The sequence below is a fragment of the Heptranchias perlo genome, chromosome 1 (genome assembly GCF_035084215.1).
Source record: "Heptranchias perlo isolate sHepPer1 chromosome 1, sHepPer1.hap1, whole genome shotgun sequence".
Lineage (NCBI taxonomy): Eukaryota > Metazoa > Chordata > Chondrichthyes > Hexanchiformes > Hexanchidae > Heptranchias > Heptranchias perlo.
The window spans coordinates 38,621,042-38,644,741 of NC_090325.1; the positions used below are offsets into that span (position 1 = coordinate 38,621,042).

The 23,700-nt window shown below is 40.7% G+C and overlaps 1 protein-coding gene across 3 annotated transcripts in view; it reads right to left on the reverse strand.

Moving 5' to 3' along the window:
- The window catches only part of atp8b1 (ATPase phospholipid transporting 8B1), a 162,537-nt gene that overhangs the window by 79,332 nt on the left and 59,505 nt on the right, over nt 1-23,700 (reverse strand). Inside the window, exon 1 of one of the 3 annotated variants that reach the window (XM_067983872.1) lies at nt 21,000-21,260. The exons of 1 other annotated variant lie outside the window; for it this stretch is intronic. In XM_067983872.1, coding sequence (XP_067839973.1) covers nt 21,000-21,051 — 52 coding nt within the window. In that variant the 5' untranslated portion in view covers nt 21,052-21,260. Of the gene's footprint in view, nt 1-11,506; nt 11,579-20,999; nt 21,261-23,700 lie in introns of those variants that run through there. One more of the 3 variants, XM_067983884.1, reaches the window with a different exon arrangement.

Consider the following 23,700-nt stretch of genomic DNA (forward strand, 5'->3'; position numbering starts at 1 on the left):
ATGAGGAGAGATCGAGTAGAATGGGCCTGTATTCTCTGGAGTTTAGAAGAATGAGAGGTGATCTCATTGAAATGTATACAATTCTTAGAGGGCTTGACAGGGTAGATGCTGAGAGGCTGTTACCCCTGGCTGGAGAATCCAGAACTAGGGGTCATAGTCTCAAGATAAGGGGTCAGCCATTTAGGACCGAGATGAGGAAAAATTTCTTCACTCAGGAGGGTTGTGAATATTTGGAATTCTCTACCCCAGAGGGCTGTGGATACTCAGTTGTTGAGTATATTCAAGACTGAGATCGATGGATATTTGGACACTAAGGGAATCAAGGGACATGGGAATAGGGCAGGAAAGTGGAGTTGAGATAGAAGATCAGCCATGGTCTTGCTGAATGGCGGACTAGGCTCGAGGGGCCGTATGGCCTACTCCTGCTCCTATTTCTTATGCTCTTACTCGTACTTCTTTCAATTTAATAATGTATTCACTGCTCACGATGTGATCTCCTCTACATCGGGGAGACCAAGTGCAGATTTGCTGAACAATTCCATTCAGTCCTCAAGCGTGACCCTAAGCTTCCAGATGCTTGCCATTTTAATTCTCCGTCCCACTCTCACTCGGACCTCTCTGTCCTCAGCCTCCAACACTGTTCCAATGAAGCTCAATGGAAGCTCGAGGAAAAGAACCTCATCTTTCGATGAGGCACTTTACAACCTTCCGGACTCAACATAGATTTCAATAACTTCAGATCGTAACCACTGCTCTCATTTTTTCAGAGAGCAGGTGCTGGTGAAGGTTCTGCTGTTGCTATTTACAGCTCCTCTGGACCCTTCTTTTGTTTCTTTATTTGTCTCATTACCACCCCCTTTGCCTTCCACCATCATCCCTTTGGTCGTTTAATCACTCAAGCCTTATCACAGACCTTACCTTCTGTTCTTGCCTCCCCCACCTCCTTTCCCTGGCTCTGTACTTGTTTAAAGACTGTTAAATTATCTTCCAGTTCTGACTAAAGGTCATTGACCTGAAATGTGAACTCTCCCTCTTTCTCACAGATGCTGCCTGACCTGCTGGGTATTTCCAGCATTTTCTGTTTTTAGTTCAGACTTCCAGCACCTGCAGTATTTTGCTTTTATTGTACACGTATGGATGTTGAGTAAATTTACTCAGAAGAGGTCCCAATGGCCATCAATGTCTGTCAAACCATATCCCAGGGTAAGAGGGAAGAAAATGAAAAGATGGTGAGGGAGGAGCAACCCAAGGTAAATGCTTCTAATTAAAAACTGTTGTGCCACTTCATATTGAAATTGTACGGTTGATATAAAAATACCTTTATCATATTGAAACATAGCATTTCACACAAAGAATTACTTTTGAGGGGCAATGACTGTTACACAGGCAAATGTGTCATCAATGCATTTAAGTAATGCACAGGGAGATATAAATTATTTTTTCCCCACCCATTTTGTTCATTTTCCCCTCTCCTTAACTATCGAAGCTATGCACCATTTCCTCAGAGAACAGGCAAGAAACCCAATTGCCACAAAGTGCATGGTTGTAAACTCTCATCAGTGAAACAGTCACCTGCTTGGCTTGATTACCATACGCAGTCTATGCCGAGGTAAGCAAGTTGTTAAGATAGCTGGAAAAACCAGAGCAAGGGCGGAAATCTTCAGGAAAATTCAGCCCTTCTCATCATTGGCAATTTTAGTGTTATACGAAGCCGAAGTCTAACCAGATGAAGGAAAACCGTGCATTTCTCTGACAGGCTGCAAATATAACCCATCTCGTGCTCACTGGACTCCATATGGTCCAAAGCCAAAAACAATAGTAGACTTAGTAAGGAAAGTCTACTCCATGCCAAGTTGTGAATGAAATAGCAAAATTGCGAATAGTGCAGACTCCAAGTCAATGCCAGGAATACAAGAGCACCACAACAATTTAGTAAATCTTTGTTTATGTTTTTGTCTGTATTTTCTCCACTATTTGTTTCAGAGTACTTGGCCCAACATTTCAGGCTTGCAAAATATTAATATATGCAAGGTTGCCACGAAGATGAGACACATGATGAACACTTAAGCATTACAAATAGTTTAGTCGTATCAAGGGCTAGACGATTCAAAACCGATCCAATGTCAAAACTTTGAGGAGTACGAGAAATATTGTGAGCTGTTATAGTTACAAGTGTATCTACATTTAGCCAAACAAGAGCAAAATAAACCCAATGAAAACCTGGGTTCATTCAAAACTTGCAACATTTTTAGTTGTTAGCTGGCTGATTCAGCTTCTGTTTGAACTTAAGAACATAAGAAATAGGAGCAGAAGTAGGCCATACGGTCCCTCGAGCCAGCTCTGCGATTCAATAAGATCATAGCTGATCTTGGACCTCAACTCCACTTTCCCGCCTGAGCTGTTTGAGACAGCTGTCCCAGTTTTTGCAAGGTTGTGAATGTTGAACAATAGTTTGGGTTCCCAGCCCACTCTCTGGTACACAAACATACAAGGTCCAAAAGGTGTGGGAGGTGGGGGGGTGGAAAAAGTGAAATGGATCCATTCTAACCTCAAAAGGGCAACATGCTGTTCAGCTCTGTTCTCCCCCAAAATCGTTATACAGCAGAAAAGTAACTGAAAGCCAACAGGTGGAGATGGAAGAATAGTCAGCATGCACATAAAAACTCAAAGCAACGAGAAATTCATAAGATGGCATAGTAATTATTCGGGTCAAGACATGTCCAATGAGTCAGGAAATGTCCACGCTGGTTTGTTTTGTTTTCATGGAATCATAGAAAGTTATGGCATAGAAGGAGGCCATTTGGCCCATCGTGTCTGTGCCGGCCGAAAAAGAGCCGTCCAGCTTAATCCCACTTTCCAGCGCTTGGTCCGTAGTCCTGTAGGTTACGGCACTTCAAGTGCACATCCAAGTACTTTTTAAGTGAGTTGAGGGTTTTGTTTTACTTCATTCTGACCTACCCACTTGCTCACCATATCCCTCAATCCATTGACTCTCCAGAAACACATCGAGTTGTCTCCAGCCCATTATACTGTCAATAGGAATTTACTGTCCCTACTGTCAGTATCACTGCATGGAAACTTACTCTGCTATCCTTCATATGATAAAGTTCTGACCAACTTCTTGATGCTAACTTTATAATGTTTAAGCTTGTGTTCTTGCTATTTGAAACCTTTACCAGAGTGAATAATTGACTATCAACTTTTCAATTTCCTCCATTTTGTTGTAAATTTCAGTTCGTAAGCTTTCCAGCTGATCCCTTTCTCAGACTCCATCAGGCCTCTCGTCCCTTTCTCTTCACCCCAGGAAAGTGGTAGTGCCTTGAAAAGCACACTCCCCAGTGATTTTACATTACAGTGAAATGGTTTCCGGCTGCCCTAAAAGCATAATTTCCCCTTCAGTTTTCTTTTTGGTATTCTTCTGTTAACACATTCATGAGATTGGAAGAACAGAAGTATCCGTCTACCAAAATGCTTGCACATGGCGTGCACTTCCTGCACGACCAACAATTCTTTTCACAGTTCAGGTTTCAGGCCCTATTTCATCTGTCTAACTCGCTTTTAGGGGGCTTTAAAAAGAAGAGAGGCAGAGAAGTAGAGGTGTTTAGGGAGGGAATTCCAGAGCTTCAGGCCTACATGGCTGAAAGTACAGCTGCCAACGGTGGGGCGAAGGGTTGTAGGGCTGAAGGAGGAGACGGAGATAGGGAGGACTGAAGAATTCTAAGAAACAAGATTTTCATTGGTTCATCAAGTTGCAAGGTTCAGCCATTGCATTGTCAAAAGGCTGGAGGTTATGAACACAAGGCTTGCAGTTGGAAGAAAATTGATGAATGTTGAGTGGAATCATCAGCAAATACGCCAGTAGCACTGGATGATGAAGGGTGCAGTTCATTGAAGAAAGAATGGGAGAGAGGACAGTGCCCAAGGAACCCTGAATTAATGGAGAAAGAAGGAGGATGAGCTAACAACTATGAACAATTTGCAAGAAAACTAAATCAGGCATCAAAACTGCTCTAGTGGGTGCCATATGATGGAATGGTATTTGGAAGTGCACTGTTCACTGATATCAAAATAAGTAACAGAAAAATCAAAGAAGTAGGAGTAGCTCAATAGGCTGCAGAGTATATTCAAGTATTCACATAGGTGATTCAAGGCTTCAGGTCAAAATTGAAGTTTAAAATCTTCACAATGATTGCAAAGGAAGAAATTTTAAAAATCCTGTCCCCTCTCTCAACTTCCTGAAGGCATTAACTCCTAATTGGGGTGCAGTTCCAAGGATGCATCCCCTCTGGTAGCTCACACAAGAGGCTCTCATTCATGTGTGAGCCTCAACAGGAAATATAAAGAAACTATTTGACCATTGGAGGTGTCACAACCTAATCTGACCAGCCCTCAATGTTATCCAGGCATGCGGAGTGCAGCAGGTGCTGTTACAGAAAAATCAAGAGTGGGAATCAGAGATGATTTTCTCTTCCCTAATGCAGGGATGTTGAGGCCAAATTTAGTTCACTTACTGTAGCCCTTGCTGGGATTGGCTAACTCATCATACAAGGGATTGATCCCACCACCTTTCTTGTCCATATTCCTCAGCAACTCACTGGATAAACTCCCTGAGCCATTGGGGAAGGAAAGGGGGAACCTGGTGTAAACTTTATTCTAATCCTATTGCCATTGCTGAGTAACTGATATGCAGTCATTGAAGAATATATTGTGGGTCAGCCATGGCTCAGAGGACGCACTCTGAGGGAGTACTGCACTATCGGAGGTGCCGTCTTTCCAATTCGACCTTAAAACAAGGCCACGTCTATCCTCTCAGGTGGATGCAAAAGACCCCATGGCACTATTTCGAAGAGGAGCAGGGGAGTTCTCCCCAATGTCGTGGCCAATATTTATTCCTCAACCAACATCACTAAAAAACAAGTTATCTGGTCATTATCACATAGCTGTTTGTGGGACCTTGCTGTGCGCAAATTGGCTACTATGTTACTTACATTACAACAGAGACTACACTTCAAAAGTACTTCATTGGCTGTAAAGCACCTTGGATCATCCTTAGGTCATGAAAGGTGCTGTATAAATGAAAGTTGATTCTTTCTTTTTATTGTTTGAACAACTAAAATGCACCTCATGATGCAACAAGGATGGCACCAATAGGTCATTGTTAATTTTCATTACTTAGAACGTACAGCACCGCAACAGGCTATTCGGCCTAACAGGTCCATGCCAGTGTTTATGCTCCACACAAGTCTCGTCCCTCCTTACTTCATCTAACCCGATCAGCATCCTTACAATGCATGACCTAAAACCCTGGAATAGCAGCCCATTCCTTCAGTGCTCAATGACTTTTGTCCTAGAGAACCTGGGGACATATAGGTTGAGCCAACCCCAATAAGCAATATTTTTCAATCTGTCCAGGAATAGACCAATCATGCAGTTAAAATAAAAAGGACGTGCATATATTGGAAAACAAGAACAAAATCAATTATTGAACGACAAACTAGCAACATGCTATAGGCAGAGCTAAGTGAATCCACAACCAACGGATCAGATGAAAGCTCTGCAGTCCTGCCACATCCAGTTGTGAATGGTGGTGGACAATTAAACAACCAGCAGGAGGAGAAGGCTCTGTGAACATCCCCATCCTCAATGATGGCAGAGTCCAGCACGCGAGTGCAAAAGACAAGGCTGAAGCGTTTGCAACCATCTTCAGCCAGAAGTGCCGAGTGGATAATCCATCGCAGCCTCCTCCCGATATCCCCACCATCACAGAAGCCAGTCTTCAGCCAATTCGATTCACTCCACGTGATGTCAAGAAACGGCTGAGTGCACTGGGTACAGCAAAGGCTATGGGCCCCGACAACATCCCGCCTGTAGTGCTGAAGTCTTGTACTCCAGAACTAGCTGCGCCTCTAGCTATACTGTTCCAGTAAAGCTACAACACTGGCATCCACCCGACAATGTGGAAAATTGCCCAGTATGTCCTGTCCATAAAAAGCAGGACAAATCCAATCCAGCCAATTACCACCCCATCAGTCGACTCTCAATCATCAGCAAAGTGATGGAAGGTGTCTCGTTGACAGTGCTATCAAGAGGCACTTACTCATCAATAACCTGCTCACCGATGCTCAGTTTGAGTTCTGCCCAGGACTACTTGGCTCCAGACCTCATTACAGCCTTGGTCCAAACAGGGACAAAACTGCTGAATTCCAGAGGTGAGGGGAGAGCGATTGCCCTTGACATCAAGGCAGCATTTGACCGAGTGTGGCATCAAGGTGGGAATCAGGGGGAAAACTCTCCAGTGGCTGGAGTCATACCTAGCACAAAGGAAGATGGTAGTGGTTGTTGGAAGCCAATCATCTCTGCCCCAGGGCATTGCTGCAGTAGTTCCTCAGGGCCATGTCCTTGGCCCAACCATCTTCAGCTGCTTCATCAATGACTTTCCCTCCATCATAAGGTCAGAAATGGGAATGTTCGCTGATGATTGCACAGTGTTCAGTTCTATTCGCAACCCCTCAAATAATGAAGCAGTCTGTGCCTGCATGCAGCAAGACCTGGACAACATCCAGGCTTGGGCTGATAAGTGGCAAGTAACATTCGCACCAGACAAGTGTCAGGCAATGACCATCTTCAATCAGAGAGTGACGAACTGCCTCCCCTTGACATTCAATGGCATTACCATCGCCGAATCCCCCACCATCAACATCCTGGGGGGTTACCATTGACCAGAAACTTAACTGGACCAGCCACATAAATACTGTGGTTACAAGAGCAGGTCAGAGGCTGGGTATTCTGCAGTGAGTGACTCACCTCCTGACTCCCCAAAGCCTTTCCACCATCGACAAGGCACAAGTCAGGAGTGTGATGGAATACTCTCCACTTGCTTGGATGAGTGCAGCTCCAACAACACTCAAGAAGCTCGACACCATCCAGGACAAAACAGCCCGCTTGATTGGCACCCCATCCACCACCCTAAACATTCACTCCCTCCACCACTGGCGCACAGTGGCTGGAGTGTGTACCATCTACAGGATGCACTGCAGAAACTTGCCAAGGCTTCTTCGACAGCACCTCCCAAACCTGTGACCTCGACCACCTAGAAGGACAAGGGCAGCAGGTACACGGGAACAACACCACCTGCACGTTCCCCTCCAAGTCACACACCATCCCGACTTGGAAATATATCGCTGTTCCTTCACAGTCGCTAGGTCAAAATCCTGGAACTCCCTAACAGCACTGTGGGAGAACCTTCACCCCACACGGACTGTAGCAGTTCAAGGCGGTGGCTCACCACCACCTTCTCGAGGGCAATTAGGGATGGGCAATAAATGCCGGCCTCGCCAGCGACGCCCACATCCCATGAGCAAATTTTTAAAAATGTATCGTTCTTTTGACGGTACAGTTCAATGCCTTCCCATCTGCTTTGGCATGGCAGAGTACCAAATGTGAAATCCTTTGAACTCCTGTTCTTAGGGTACTTATGCCTATGAGGCAATTCTTTAACAGTCCATCTATTTCTGCTCAAAAGTTAATCTCAAGATCCAGTCATCTCATCAGATTACAGTGGGTAACTTCACTGAATTGAGTCAACTGAAAAATTGAAGCTAATTGTTGAAAAAGGGTCACCTTACTTGACTGAGCTTTTGATAGTGTTGAGTCTGCTCAGTGGTTATTTGGATGGTGCCTCAATCTTCAGAAACTTTACACAACAAAGCTGTTGTGGCAACTGTACATTACATGTCTGTATAGCTTGCAGGAAGATATGATAGAAACAAAAGTTGGAAAACCATAGACAACAAAAAAAAACTATTCTGTGTGACACATTCAATAGCATCAGGCTACAAATGGTGTTCATACGAGATACAAAGAATGAACTCCAAATTACAGTAGACTTATAGTGTAGGTGTGCTGTACCCATGTGTTTTACAACAATATGGTTGAGCGTATTCTGAGCAGGTAGACAATTTTCTCCATTTTCAGAGCTACAGTTGTATGAAGCTCTGGTTAGACTGCATCTGAGTACTGCATTCAGTTCTGGACAATGCACCTCAGGAAGGATATATTGGCCTTGGAGGGGGTAAAACGCAGATTCACCAGAATGATACTGGAGCTAAAAAGGATAAATTATGATGAGGACAGGTTGCATAGACTTGGCTTGTATTCCCTTGAGTGTAGAAGATTGAAGTCTGATCTAATTGAGGTGTTCAAGATTATTAAAGGATTTGATAGGGTGGATAGATAGGGAGATAAACAATGACAGATGATACTACTGAGGTTCTAAAACTGAAACTTCTTTCTGGTCCCTCAGGCAATTGAGCAAATTTCCATGACATCAATGTAACATTGCAACCTACATTGTTTAACCTTTCACACAGATAAATATTCATCATCCCAGTGGGATTCATGAACAAAAATACACTTAAAGGGGGCCATGTGCTGTAAAACCTGGCTAAAGTAAGGTTTTCAATAAAGTCATTTACTAGAATGTTGACTGTGCGCTTGAAATGAGAAAGCATTCCATTTCCCATCACTGATATCACTCACTTGGAGCATAAAATTTAGCGAAGAATAAAGATGAAAGCAATACCTAACTCTGGATCCGATTTGCAACTCTTACACTAATTCACATTCACTTTCCTAAATTACAACAGTAACTACACTTCAAAAGTACACGTCCTGAAGTCATGAAAAGCACGATATAAATGCAACTCCTTTCTTCTTTTCTTTCCAAGAACTATAGGCATCGGACACAAAGTGGGTGCAACGAGGACAAAATCCTGTACCCCAAGGATGCTTGAAAGACATTCGATCCAATATTGGATACCTGATAGTACCTCCAGGTTCTGTTTCCTCTTATCATTTATTTGGCAAGATCCTGCCAGAGTTGCAGCGGATCAACAAGTGCGAACATGCAGATATGCCAAACTGGAGAAACTGGCAAAAACGGACCACCAGCTTCAAAAAAAAGCTAACGCAGTCCTAAAGATGCTGGGAACTCAACTCTAGCCCTGAATCCAAGTCCTATGACATGTACAAACAAGTTGAATTTTTAGTTAGACTGAAGTGCATTGAGGCAGAAGTTTAATGTAAATTAAACTGCAGTTTTGCTCAACATTCCATCACATGTATTACAGGAAACAAAAAAGAGGGCAGATGTATTTTAGGGGGTGGGGGGAGAAAGAAGAATGAGGTCTCAGGGCATGTCCACACTTTTCCAAGAAAACTATGTTGGACAAATACCAAATGCTGTATAGGAAGGAAAAATGGGCGACACACATACAGGGGTGAACAGTGTCGAAATAGTTAAGGATAGAGTTCGAAGAGACCCAAAAATATGAGTAGACTCCATGCTCAATATGTCCAACCACTGAAGTCAACAAAGCCAATACAATATTTAACCATGTAGCCAAAACAGTAGAATACAAGTCAAAGAAAGTCGTGATCAAACTGTATTGTGTTCTGGTCAGAACATGGCTTGTGTACAGTGTCTTGTTCTCGTCATCAAGACAGGAGAGACATTCAAGCACTGAAGCCACTGCAGAGAAGAGCCAAAGCTGATCCTTAGTGTCAAGTGTCTGAGTTATGAGGAAAGACTGGAGACACATGATCTTTTCAGACTTGAAAGGAGGCAAGAAGCAACCTTATAGTGGTATACAAGATAGTTATCTTCTAAAAGACTGTTCACAATCTGGTCAAACTTATCACAAAATTCTTGGCACAGCATAAACATCCCTGTGGTTTACCAGTTCTATAATTCAGTGTCATTGCTTTTCAGAAGATGAACATTTGATAGTTTGTGAGGATTTCCTTCATTTATATGCTAATTAATGGAGATATCTTTATCATAATCAGGAACAAGATCCAGTCCTGAAACATGAAGCAGGGGATAATCTGAAAATACAACAAAATTCAACACCTATAATATTGAAATGATGTAGTGTTTTGAGTGTCCCTTAGAAGTTTTCTATCTGCCCCTGGATGGAGTTACTTAGCAATCAGAGGTCCTCTAGTTTTAATAAAAATATCTCCCTTCAAATGTGCTGTCTATTTAAGAAAACACACACACTATCTTCCGTAAATAAATGCAGCCAAGTATCTCAAAGCATAAGGAACACAGTTAAACTGTTCTAATCCAGTTGTCAAATTAACGCATTGTAAACATTGCAGAAGTGTTCTAAGAACAAAGCATTATCATCAGCATCATGAGGGATTTATAAAAATATAACCCAGTGTCGAACTCACCCGTACATCCCTAAAAGGCTAATCCCTCTCCGTGCTGATTTCAGTGGGGATAGTGGTAGTCAATAGAAGGAAGAGTGAGGTGGGTGGGGGTGTAGGAGTGCCACAACTGGCCATAAATTTCTCGACCCACACTCATCCAGGACCATATCAATATACAGTGATGCCATCTGGAAAGGTGGTGTGTGGGTGGACATCAGGTGAGGACAGCATCAGCCTTGCTGCCATTGTCCCTCTGCCCACCCCCCACCCCACCCCAATCTATAAATTGAATAACCAGCTAGTATTCACCATCAAGACTCATAACAAATAGCTACTTACTTGGGGTGGGTCAGTGCATAACACATGTGGTGCTGTACTTCAGCGTGAGTCAGCACCTCTAGGAGATAAGGCAAGAAAACAGGAGCAATTTAAAAAAAAAATTGTTCATCATGTTGGTTAATGGTAGATGCAGCTATACCATCAGGCACATGATATCCTGTTACTTCATGCCAGATGTATATTACTAAGAATTTTAAAATAAGCTCTTTTGTTGTCAAAAATTAGTGGATGAAAAGTTCAAGCTCTCACAAATAAAAGGATTTTCTAGAGCGTGAACGAATCCCAGGGATCATTGTACCAGCTTCTATAATGTAGGCTACTTCAGGAACTGAGCCTTCCAGTGAACCCTTTAGTCTGTCGACAGCGCTGTTTAAAAATTCAAGAATCGCAAACCAAGTATTGTGCTTTCTAAGGATCTAAACACATCGAGAAGGACCGAGGCTGTAATTGAATTCAGGAATGCTGGAACGAAACCAAATTGTACAGACAGATATGGCACAATTTTTACATCTGCCTCAAGACAAAATAACTTGAAAAACTCATTTCTTCTCACAATATACATATAGTTATTTTCACAGAAATCCCATGGATGCTTCACAATGTTTAAGAGATTGTTGTCTGTACTATACTACTTTCTTCAAACCATCCATGCCATAATTAAAAAACATGTAAATGTACAAGGCTTTCCACAAAAAAATATTAAAACCACCTTAAGCAGCTCACCATTACAGTCAGGCTTTCAGGCTCACACCTTTAACTTTTGGTCAGCCATTATGCTGTGAACGAGTCTTGTATAAACTGCATCCTGTAAGCTTATATGTACCATTCTTTGATGGGTTGCCACCATATAGTTATTGTTTTTTTTCAAAAGAAAGTTTCTGAATGCTCCACAGTTTTTGTCTGTTAAACATGAAAGCTTAAAATCTACTTATAATCTACCAAAGTCACAAACCTGTCTGGCTATGATGATATTCTCGGAGATCAGTGGAAGATCTATACACATCACGAATGGCAAAAGCGCATTGTTGGGTTGGATGGGCATACAGGTCTGACCCTAAATGATGGACACAACCCATGTTGCTGGCAGCATCCAGGAGACTGGAGGCACCGTGTGAAATCTCCTCTTCCTATTTGCACCTCTGATAGCATTAGTGTTGCTATTACTTCACAGAGTTACCTCTGACTGTGCACCTGCTATTAGAGACAATGCTATCAAGTAAATGGGGTATAAGATGCCCCATAGGGCAGGGGTGCTCAAGCTTTTGTCTTTGTGGTTTGCATAACTGTGTATGAAGGTCCCTTCATGCAACATTTTAACCAAGGCTCCCATTAATTTGCATAGATCTCAAGTTGCTGATATTAACAGATCAAGGTGCTATGATTTGAGATAGATCCACCAATGTGGCAACAGAACTAAAAATAGCCTTTCAAAACCTTCAGGCCCACAAGATTCAAATAGGACAAGCACCAAATGAGAAACATAATACAAATAAAATTGAATTGCCTGGGCTTAAAGGGCCAGGCTCAGGGGCTGCTGGTTGGACATCCCTGCCATAGAGTACATATTTCAAACCTCATGATAGCCAGTGATATGTGCACAATGATGTAATTTGGAGAAAAGACAGTAAACATTTTTAAATTTAATATTAGCAAAAGGGTTATGACCCAACCAAAAAATCTGTCACACAACTGAATATTTTTTCCCCAGGCAGCATAACTTGAGTTTCAATGTCCTGAAAGCTACATTGAGACCTTCAAGATCATTTCTGAACAAGTTAACAGAATTGGTAATGATACCCCTTTTAAGCTACCAGTAGGAGCCCTGATTAGAATATAAACAAGGCAGGTAATGAGTGTAAAAACTACCAACACCGTCCACCATTTTCCTGTCCAAGGCAGGCCGAAAATCAGACCTTCTGCAGTCAGCAAGAAAAGTTTATCAAAAATAAAATTTGGAAACTATGACTTCCAAACAACTGCACATGTGGAAGATTGTCATTGAGCGTCTATCAGTGCTGTGGAATCCCTTGGATTTAAAGCTTCTGCTTGAAGTGGTTCTGTAATATCAAGATAGGAGAAAGGCTAGCTGCCTGCTCAGGTGGACATAAAATTCCCATAGTATCATTTGAAGAAAAGGGAGTTGAGTGTCCTGGCCAACATTCTTCCCTCAACCAATACCACCAAAAGAAAATTAACTAGTCATTCATTTATTTGCTGCTTATGGAACCTTGCTGTGCAAATTGACTGCCATGTTTTCCTACTTAACAGTGACAGAGCTTCCTCAGATTGATTGTAAATACCTTGTGAAGTGCTGAGAACATGATATGGTGATATATAAATAAAACATCTTACTCTCTTTACAAGTAGTTCACAATTGAACATTTAAATTTTTAAACTATACTGGAGTCATGCTTTGGAGCTTTTTGGGGCTTGTAGCTCATGACTAATTTGCTGTATCCTTAGAGTAAATGTCTCTACACTACTAAAAATAACTGGAGATTCTTCAAGATATAATTTTATGATTTGGGGAAACTAAGAAACTCAAATTAAAATCTGCAACATAAGGACAGAATTTCCTAGTTTAACTACAGCATGGCAAAATTTTAAAAAAGATGGAGCTAAACATTAAACTAATATTGGTTTTAAAGTGATATTTAAGATTATTCCAGCGTGTATACAAAACAATAAAAGCTTACTACAAACATTCTGGGATGTGGCTAGTTAAACAAATGAATCCTAGTATGCTGGGAGGGACAAGGGGGTAATTTTAACCCCCAAGAATGGGTGGGGCGTGAGCAGTAAACATAATTGATTTTTGGAGTGGGACTCCATCCTAGCTCCTACATGTCCACTTCCAGGTTTAACCCAGGCATGCGCATCCAAACACACGCAACAGAAACCTGCAAGTCCAATCCCCATTCAAAACCAAGAGGCCAATACTTAAAGGGGCAATGTACCTCACTGCGATAGTTGAGGCACTTCATTTTTTGTGTATTAGAAAAGTCAAACAAATGTAGCCTTGACTGTTCGGGTTTCCCATCGCTTCTGATTCAGGTCAGGTGAAAGCAGACAGGAAGGGCCGGATCCATGAGGTGAGTGCCTTTATTGCACTACTTGTGGGCTAGGAGGAGGAGTGCTTCATCCAGGCCCAACAAGCTCACCTGGCGTGATCGGACAACCGTGATCAGCAGACTTCCACCCCACCCCGATACTGGACTCCCTGGTCTTCTCCAAGGCCCTTCCAATATCCTCCACATCCCCCCACCCCTCCAATTTCTTCCAAAGCCCATAATCTCCCTCTTCCACCACCAACCTCAGATTTGCAATTCCACTCCCTCCTGACAGCAGCCAGCCTGTCAATGGGAAACCTGGAAACACAAATACTTTGCTTCAATTGAGTTGCGATCGCAGATTGCGATGAACTCATTTGGCTTCCGAGTTTCCCCACATGAATATCTACGGACGCACTAGGTTCTCGGCTCTGAACTAAAATCATGCCCGAGGTGTTCACACATTCTGGTACAGCCAGGTGTTCCACGTTAACATACTGGTACAAAGTGCCTGAGCTATTGCACCAACACTGAGGTACAAAAGACCAATTAATTCACTGTGAGCCTTGAGCAATATGGCTTTATGAGCCCTTTTGCAGAGATATCAGAAAGTACATCTTATCATAATTACTGGGAGAGAGAGTCTGGTTTGTGTCAAACTAATTGAAATTGGCCTATTATAGTTTGTGATGTGTGTCTGTTTAGTTGAATGATTCACATCTTTAAAACGTATTAATGTGGTTGAATTGGTCATCTTAACAAATCATGATGAGCCACGTCCAAGTGCGGTTTCCTTTGTGATATTTTAAAGGTATTGATGATCATACTTTGCCCACCCAAATGAGACTATTTTCGAAAAGGTTAAAAGGTTTTGAGAAGTTGTGCACAGAACTTTTAAAGCAGATCTTCAAAAAGCTGAGAGACTGTTTAAGACTGAAAAGTTTATATCAAAAATAGAAAGACTATAAATGGATCACAACATTTATTGTAATACAATAAGTCTCTAAGAAAGTACAATGCGAGAGCCATAAAGAATTACATACTGTAGAAGGTTAGCTATTCCAGGGAATAGTGGTGGTGGTGGTTTCAGGGTGGGGGGGGGAGGGGGGGGGTGTGAGGAAGAAGAGGTATTTTTGACAAAGGACTCTTGAATTGGCTACAGGACTTTTTTTTGCCTCTCTCAGGAGGTTGGTGGTGGAGGTGCAGGGGGTGGGGGGGGGGTGGGGGGGGGGCAGGTGGGAGGGAGAAGAATATACATGGGGATGAGATCCAACATCAACATCATCATTTTCCCTTCCTAATTCCATGTTATGTATCATCCTGGATACATAACATGGAATTAGGAAGGGAAGATGATGAGACGTTCAGACGTTCCCGGAGATAAAGTCAGAGCATCCCATAAGGAGCAAAAAACTGCTTGATGCCACAACAGCCAGTCTACCACAACAGCCAGTCTACCACAACAGCCAGTCTACCACAACAGCCAGTCTACCACAACAAAAAACAGGTTGTATGATAAGATCATATCAAACAGAAGAGCCTTAGCTATAGGAATGTACAAGTCATACCTTGCGTGTAGACTATAACCTTAACCTTGAGAAACCCAGTGTAATCTTGGACATTGAACACAAGTTTCTCATACTGTTACTCAGTAACTAGGGTAAGGTAGTGTAGTGGTTACGTGACTGGACTAGTCCATCAGAGGCCTGGATTTAATAATCCAGAGAACGTGAGTTCAAATCCCACCATGGCAGTTTGAGAATTTTAATTCAGTTTCTAAAAATAGAAATAAAAAGCTGGTATCTGTAAAAGTGACCTGTCAGATTGTCATAAAAACCCAACTGGTTCACTCATGTCCTTTAGGGATGGAACCTTGCCGTCCTTACCCGGTCTGGTCGATACGTGACTCAAGTCAGACACCAATTTGGTTGATTCTTAGCTGCCCTCTGAAGTAGCCTAGCCAGCCACTCAGTTGTTCCAAAACCACTACCAATGGTTCAAGGCAGCATCCCACCACCACCTTCTCAGGGCAACGAGGAATGGGCAATAAATGCAACCTTGCCAGTGATCTCCCTGTCATGATAATGAATTAAAAAAAAGCAAAATCCAGCAACATCTGTGATACCATTATACTTATGAGGAATTAGATTCTGCTAATTGATATTAAGGAACTTTTGCTGAAATCAATACTAACTTTGTGATGGTATTACTCATAAAATAGTGTTAATGCATGTGTGTCCAACTCAGTCTTTGATGCCCCGACAAAGTAAAGTTACACTTCACTTAGTGTTGTATTGGAGTCCTCCTATGTACAGATCTGGCTTGGACAACAATCAACATGTTTCAGACCAGGTTATGTGGGAAAACCCAAGGTGAGCACTCCAATAGAAATCCAAACACAAATGGAAAATTGGTTTGGGATTTAACAATGTATGTGTAAGATGATGGGGTGCAGAGATTCATCTGGTATGCTTCAACTGACATTGGTTGGAACATAATGGAATTTCCAATATAATATTTCTTACATATAGTGTAGGATTTAGCATTTATATACCTTACAAATGTAATGGTGGTTAAGTGTAATGGTGATTAAGTGAATATTATGTCCACTGGAACTGTGAAATATCCTTAATATAAATTTGAAGATTATTTTCTTCCAAATTTCCTAGTGCCTAGAGAGACTATTTTGAGTCATATACAGTAAAGGACTGGTGGTTACAGATTTATCAATGGTGCTGGTTGAATTAAGTATATCACATCATTAAAAAATATCAATGTCAGTGTGATTTTTCCCCATATTGGGTTGATACAAATATACTTAATAAAGGATAATGACAATGCTGTTCCATGTCATTTACAGGATGCGGTTTCCTATAAATATAATGGTAACCCTGTGAAGTGGCATTGTGTCATCTGGCTGCCTATAGTTATATGTTTAAAAGCATCAAAGGAACAGCTGTAGACACTATAACAAAAAACAATTTTCCCCCGTTTGTATTTTCACCATCTAGCATTTGACTGTGCATACGTAATGAAGGAGCATTATAGAATTGTTCAGGGAACTTCAGAATGGTCCACTTGCTCTCCATATTCTGAAACGATCAATATCTGTGTGTTTGGGGAAGAGGAGCCATAATAATGGCACATTGAACAAAATTATGATGCACTCAACGTTTACATTGCAGTGTTTTGTGTTTGACAACTTCTGCCCATTTGCTCAAGTGTTTTCATTTAAGTGCCATGCATTGAAATTTTCCACTTGATTTCCAGCACGAGTCTCATTTATTCACACTGTTTCCCATAAAAGAAAAAGAAAACAAGAACAGAGCTCTGTTGTATATAATAAACAAAACAGCAAGATGAATGGTTTGTTTCCCATAGACATTTACTATGTCATCTGTCAGCAAAACAGGTGTTTGTTGTGGCAAATTTTTAGAAGTCAAATTTAATTTTGGGTGGATGGACCAAAAGACACTGCTGAGGTAAAAAGTTAATTTGATGAAAGTTGAATAGGTTGCCAGTGTTTATAATGGTGAAAACCCACATTGATTTGAAATTCAATAGAAAAGGGTAAGAGTGCGTAATTTGTGAATATTAAACAACTGAGTAATTTTGCCAATAAGGAGCACCTGTCCTTGCGTTGCCAAATCTTCAGCACAGTATAAATGGAACTGCGTCATACTGCAAAACAAATGCAGTCCGGCAGCCACGTGTCTGATTTATACAGATTATTAGCAAGGTACAAGTTTTTCACAATCATTTTATCGCACCACTTAGGAGTGAATTGAAACCCAACTTCCAGAGGTTAAATAATCCAATAAGTTAATAAAGTTGTCCTAGTAGCTTCCAGTCTGAATACTACTTAATCAAGACCCAAGCTTCAGAAATTGATAAGAACTTAGATCCAAAGAACACAACTTCTCAACTCATTCTTTTGATGTTAAGTCTTGGTGCCAAGTCAGGAGTGGAAAAGAAACACATCATTTTATGTTCAAATATTGGTGTATATACATCCCCCATTTCTTTTCAAATCTTGCCTCGAAGTTATTAAAACATACAGCAGAGGCAAAGCAACCAAGACCATATGGATAAACAAACTCTATCCTGGCTGTCGAGATAAAAAGAGAAAGAAATTGCCAATGCTGGAAACCTGACATAAAAATAATAAAATGCTGGAAATGTGCAGCAGATCAATCAGCATTGAGATATTTCTGAGGAAGGGTCTGATGTCTCATTTTCAGTTGCTGATAGGCCAGTTGTGTATTTCCAGCATTTTCCATTGTATTTCTCTATCCAGCCTGGCTGTTGCTCCCAGTTCAACCCACACACTAATTGTCCTGCAAAAAATTCAACCCAGTCATTCATCACCATTGTCAGTGCTAAGGACTCCATTACCTATAATAATGAATACAATTTGAATTGATGGTGATATGCGAGAAGATGATTAAGCAGCATTGTCTATTAGCACAATGAATCTGGTGAGCAGTGCCCCATATCCAGACACTCAGTCGATGTCAACCTTTCTGCATCAGAATAAAACATAAATAGCCAGAACTCTTGAGGCTTCCAAGTGAATATCCAGAATGCTTGGTCATCACAATCTCTGCTGTGGATCACTAATAAAAAGACTTGCATTTATATGGCACATTTCACGACCTCAGGAAGATGCAAAACGCTTTACAGTCAATGAAGTATTTTTGAAGTGTAGTCACTGTTGTAATGTAGGAAACGTGGCAGCCAATTTGCACACAATACAAAAACTTTAATTTATATAAAATTCAATTAAATACAACAGGCAAACAGAAATGACAGTAAGAAAAGACACCCACCATTCTGAAGTATTCCAGATTCAGCAAAATTAGCTCCTGCTCCTAGCAGAATTCCCATGTGTTAGGAAGCCCACATTAATGGAAGGAGGAAAATAAATATCCAGAGCTCAGTCAGAAGGTTGTGGGTTCAACCCCCACTCCACAGCCACGAACACACAATCTAGGCTGCAACAACAACTTGCATTTATATAGCACGTTTAACGTGGTAACATCCCAAGTTGCTTCACAGCAGTGCGGCATTCAGAGAATGCTACATTATTGGTGGTGCTGCCTTTCCGATAAGGCATGTAAGGTCCTCAATTTAACGTAGACATAAAAGATCCCATGGCTGTATTCAAAAGAAAGCAAGGGAGTTTTCCTAGTGTTGTGGTCAACATTTATCTCTCAACCAATACCAAAACAGATTATCTGGTCATTTAAAGGGAATTGGATAAATACTTAAAAAGGGAAAATAATTACACAACTATGGGGAAAGAACAGGGGAATGGGACTAATTGGATAGTGCTTTCAAAGAGCCGAGCCAGCACAGGCATGATGGGCCGAATTGCCCCCTCCTGCGCTGTACCTACTATGATGATCTCATTGCTATTTGTGGGACTTTTGAGTGACTGCATAACAAAAACCACTTTGCAGTGACATAAAAGTGACAGCATAAGTGTCACCTATGGGAACTAAGGAACTCCAGCTTTGACATCTGGGGTGGAATGAAATGGAACAGGAAATCATTTATTGATTCTCATTTTACATGCAGTCAGACACACACACACACACACATTTTTCTTCCCCTTGGGTTTTTCATAACAAATTCAATTAACCTTTTGAAGTTTAGAGTCATTTTGTGATAGCCTTCTGATAATTCAGTCATTTTGACTTCTAAAAATTAAATTATTTAAAATTCAAAAAGGAAGCAACACAAATAAACATAACAATGTGGGAATTCAGTGCTAACAACAATTCAAATAGAACTAAACAAATTCAAATTATGAGTAGATTCCAGATATATCCAAATGCTAGACATTTCTACCCCACTATTCATTGCTGGAGGACAATGAACCCCTTCTGTATTTGCAATGGGCTGAGATTTCTGATGTCAGAACAAAGAGAATTTGTTGAAGTAACTGTAAGCAACAAAATGGCTGCATTATTCAATTCAGAATTCTGGGGAGCGAAAGTGCTGTTATCTTTAAATAATATTGATTCAGCTGTACTGATCGCAAAACAACAAAAGTAGCTGGCTTACCTTTCTTTAAACCAACAGAGAAATAAAATACAAACAATCAAGACTGCACTCGTTCACTACAAAACCATGTTTCATCCGTACAAATGAGGCATTAACAGACCTATTAGTCAACTTATTTTTGTTAAATAGTTTCACTTCTTTTGGCATCTCTCTTAAAAGCAAACACACCTTTGTACCCTGAAAAGGAATTATGCTCTGCTTCCTTGTATTTGATCATAACTCTCACTCCTAATATTTATCTGATGTTGACAGCAGTTATAACACCTCGAGCTTATCAGCCATCGAGTAGGCACAATTACATTCTGTCCGATAGAAAGGCTACTATGGCAACAATTCCTGGTAGGCATTTTTTTTAATATATAAAGCGGCCATAATGCCAGGTTTCCAGTTACTGGACAAATGGAGATATAAATTGCAGAAAGTCGGCAGTACTATCAAACCAAGCCTGACTCAAACTCTGGCTCATGATAGAGGTCAACCATCAGCAATTTCAACCCAACTTCTTGATGTTTCACAAGAAAAATCTCTTTTCCCCCTGCTGGGATTGGAGGCAATCAATATCAGCCAATCAGATCAATTGTAAAGTGGGACTGTTAGCTGCTACAGCCAGTTAGATTGGAAGGCAGGACTAGAGTCTGACAGAAAACAGAAAATGTTGGAAAAGCTCAGCAAGTCAGGCAGCATCTGTGGAGAAAGAAACAGTTCACATTTCAGGCCGATGACCTTTCGTCAGAACTGTTTTGTCAACTCTTTCTTTCTCCACAGCTTGCTGCCTACCCTGCTGAGTATTTCCAGCATTTTCTGTTTTTATTTCACATTTCCAACATCCGCAGTATTTTGCTTTTGTGTTAGAGTCTGGCAGGACTGGCGTCTGTCGGAATCAATCTGATCAGTTGAAGGATGGGATTAGAGCTTGTCAGAACCAAACATTACTTGATCCTACTGCTGGTGTGCACAAACTTGAGGCAGAAAATATTTTAGAATGAGCTGATGATTTGATAGTCACAGTTATGGTTATGTATGTATAAGTTCTTTGAACAAAAACTGAACAAATAAGATGTTTAAATTGAGCTTTTAGAAGAATCGTTTGGGACATGTCTATTGTCTTATGAAAGTTTATTTTCATCAAAACTTGAAGCAGCTATTCTTTTTTCAGATAAGATATTCCCTGGTATAAATGCATTAACTGGCTTTATTTGATCATTCCTGTCACTGCATGACAAGAATTGCCATTATTTGGAAGTAAAATAAGTCACATTGAAGTGATGAGTTTCACTTAATTAAAAAAAATTACACAACAAATTTCCATATTTAGGGTTTTACTACCGTGTGCTGCTGTGATATTTGATGCAGAACCTTGACCTGTTTGTGGATTCATTGTAGCGCATGGTTATGTTGGGCTGGTTCCAGTTTGCTCATATGCAGAGATCTTTTGTTTACTGTACAGTAACAGGGGAAAGAGAGCCCACATTGTGAAATGTGAAGAATGACATGAGAAATCAATGAGTAAAATAGAGTGGCAAGCCCAGACTGGAGGCAAATTGTCAGGCATTACCGAGAACACAAAATTCATCTTCTGTGGCTCACTTCAGCTTTTAAAAAATATATAAACCTTTCTTGTAAATTCAAAAGAGCAATACAAGGGAGAAATTACAGTTGGCGATAATAGTAGATGAATGCTTAACATATTGAAATAACACTTATCTGTCCGCTAGTTGAACCTCAGCATTAACATGTTTATTTTAAGTGGGTTCATCAGCAGAATGTCCACGGGAACGTTTTAAGAATTTGTCCGCTGTTTTCACCAGTGATTTTTAACCCTGTTTTAAGGTTTAAAAAAATAAATTGAAATCAGTATCTAAATGATGAAAGCAGATGAATATTTCAGCAGGAAACTTCATTAGAACTTGGCACTTTCATTTTTATTTCAATAATGCTGACTCACTCTGACTCCTTTTAAAACATTTTAAAAAGTAAAATCAGTTGTTACAAATTTACAGGATGTGTAGCAGATATTTTCTTGGGTTGAGCATCACCGGCCACTCCTATAATTAACCCTTGCACCTCTATGATCATCTTTGCTGTCCAATATCTAATTAAACGACACCATGACACGGAGATCAGAACAAGGCGCCTTGTTCAGTGTTATAGGCAGGATCATTTTCCGGGGGAGGGGGGGCGGGGGGGCCAGGGAGGTGTTGGTGTTTGGATACAAGCTTGTTAAACCAATGAAGAGCACTTCAAAAAAGATCTATTTTTCAAATAGAAATTTCACAATAAGGTTCAAAGAGAAACATTATTACTTCACATTAATCTAACAAATCAAATAAAGCAAATGAAAAACAACTTTGTCAAACAAAAACTCTAAAGCACAAAATCCAAGCACCACTTGTGTGTTGCCAGTCTATCAATAACGTCGCTACTATTGCCCAACTAATCAGTTTTTGCTGGTCAAATTGCAAAATTGACTTGCTTTGGAAGAACATTAGTTGTTTCTATGGTCTATCAAGTGATCTAAGGCACGTTCTTTCAACCACAAGAGGTGATCCAATACAAAAACAACCTGAACACACTGAACACACTGCCCTTGACTGTGCTGCGATCTCATATGCGCTACCACATACGTTCAATAATTTTATCGGATCACAGACTGAAAAGGACTTAATTGAGACGAGGCCGATTGTGAACCAACATACTGTATCATATTACAGGAAATAAATGAATGAAGAGAAAGCAGTCTTCCAATTAAATACATTTTTTTAAATTGTTCCTTATTTTCTAAGGTACACAGAATAGTACAAGAAAATACATACTCTGTCTCTGTTAATGGGCTAAACTCACTTTACAAATTAACATTCATAATACCATGGATGTTTCCAATTTCATTGCTGTGACTAACTGATGTTGTGTCACCTAATGCAACAGGGGGAAGGATGGCATACAGGATGAACTTAAACTCACCGCCACACACTACAGGGAAAAAAACATGTTCTTAATGCAGGATGACTAAACACCACCTTTTCCACACTGCAAAACAAAAAGATGCCCTTTCCACTCCCTCCTACACATAAGAGGAACGCAACTTGATCTTGGGCCTCTCCCAATGCTGTTGTGCAACTGCCCACTCAGACCGGAGAAGGAACAGGCTGAAGTGACAGAGCTCTGAATTTCTTCTTCCTGCCTTGGAGGTGGGGAGGGAAACAAATGTGGAAGAGCAGTGCTAAGCCTCTTCTTGCTAGTTTCATCCAAAAGACTTACATAGAAAATGTTATAACAAAACAATATACTCACAAAAACTTTTCCAGTTCTATTAACAGGAGAAGTTTTTATAAATATATTAAGAGAAAGGGAATGGTAAAGGAGAATGTGGGGCCATTAAAGACAGATACAAGAGAGACGATAATGCATAATAACAAAGCTGCAGACTTGTTAAATAAATACTTAGTATCTGTTTTCACAGTGGATGAAGATGACAAAATATCAGCAGCACAAGGCAACCTAAAAATAAGTCAAGGGGAGGAACTTTGTGAATTTGATACAAGAAAAAAAATGCAAATGGAGAAAATAATGGGACTTAAGATAGACTAATCTCTAGAACTTGATATTTCTTCTAATACTCTGGGGTGGAAACTGAGAAAATTACAGATGGGAGAGTCATAATTTTCCAAGCGCTCTCTAGATTCAGGAATTGTGCCCTGGGATTGGAAAATTGCAAATGTCACTCCATTATTTAAGAAGGGAGGGAGGGAGAAATTAGGTAACTATAGATCTATCATTTAAACATCAGTTGTGGGGAAGTTACTGAAATACGTCATTAGTGACAGTGAGCACTTGGACAAGCTCAAAGAGCGCATAGATTTGTGAAGGGTAGGTCATATCTGAATAATCTTGTCAATTTTTTGAGGAGGTCACCAGCACAGTGTATAGGGGAGTGTCTATGGATGTTACCTACATGAGCTTCCAAAAGACATTTGATAAGGTTCCATAGATGAGATTACTAGCAAAAATGAAAGCGCACAGAATTGGA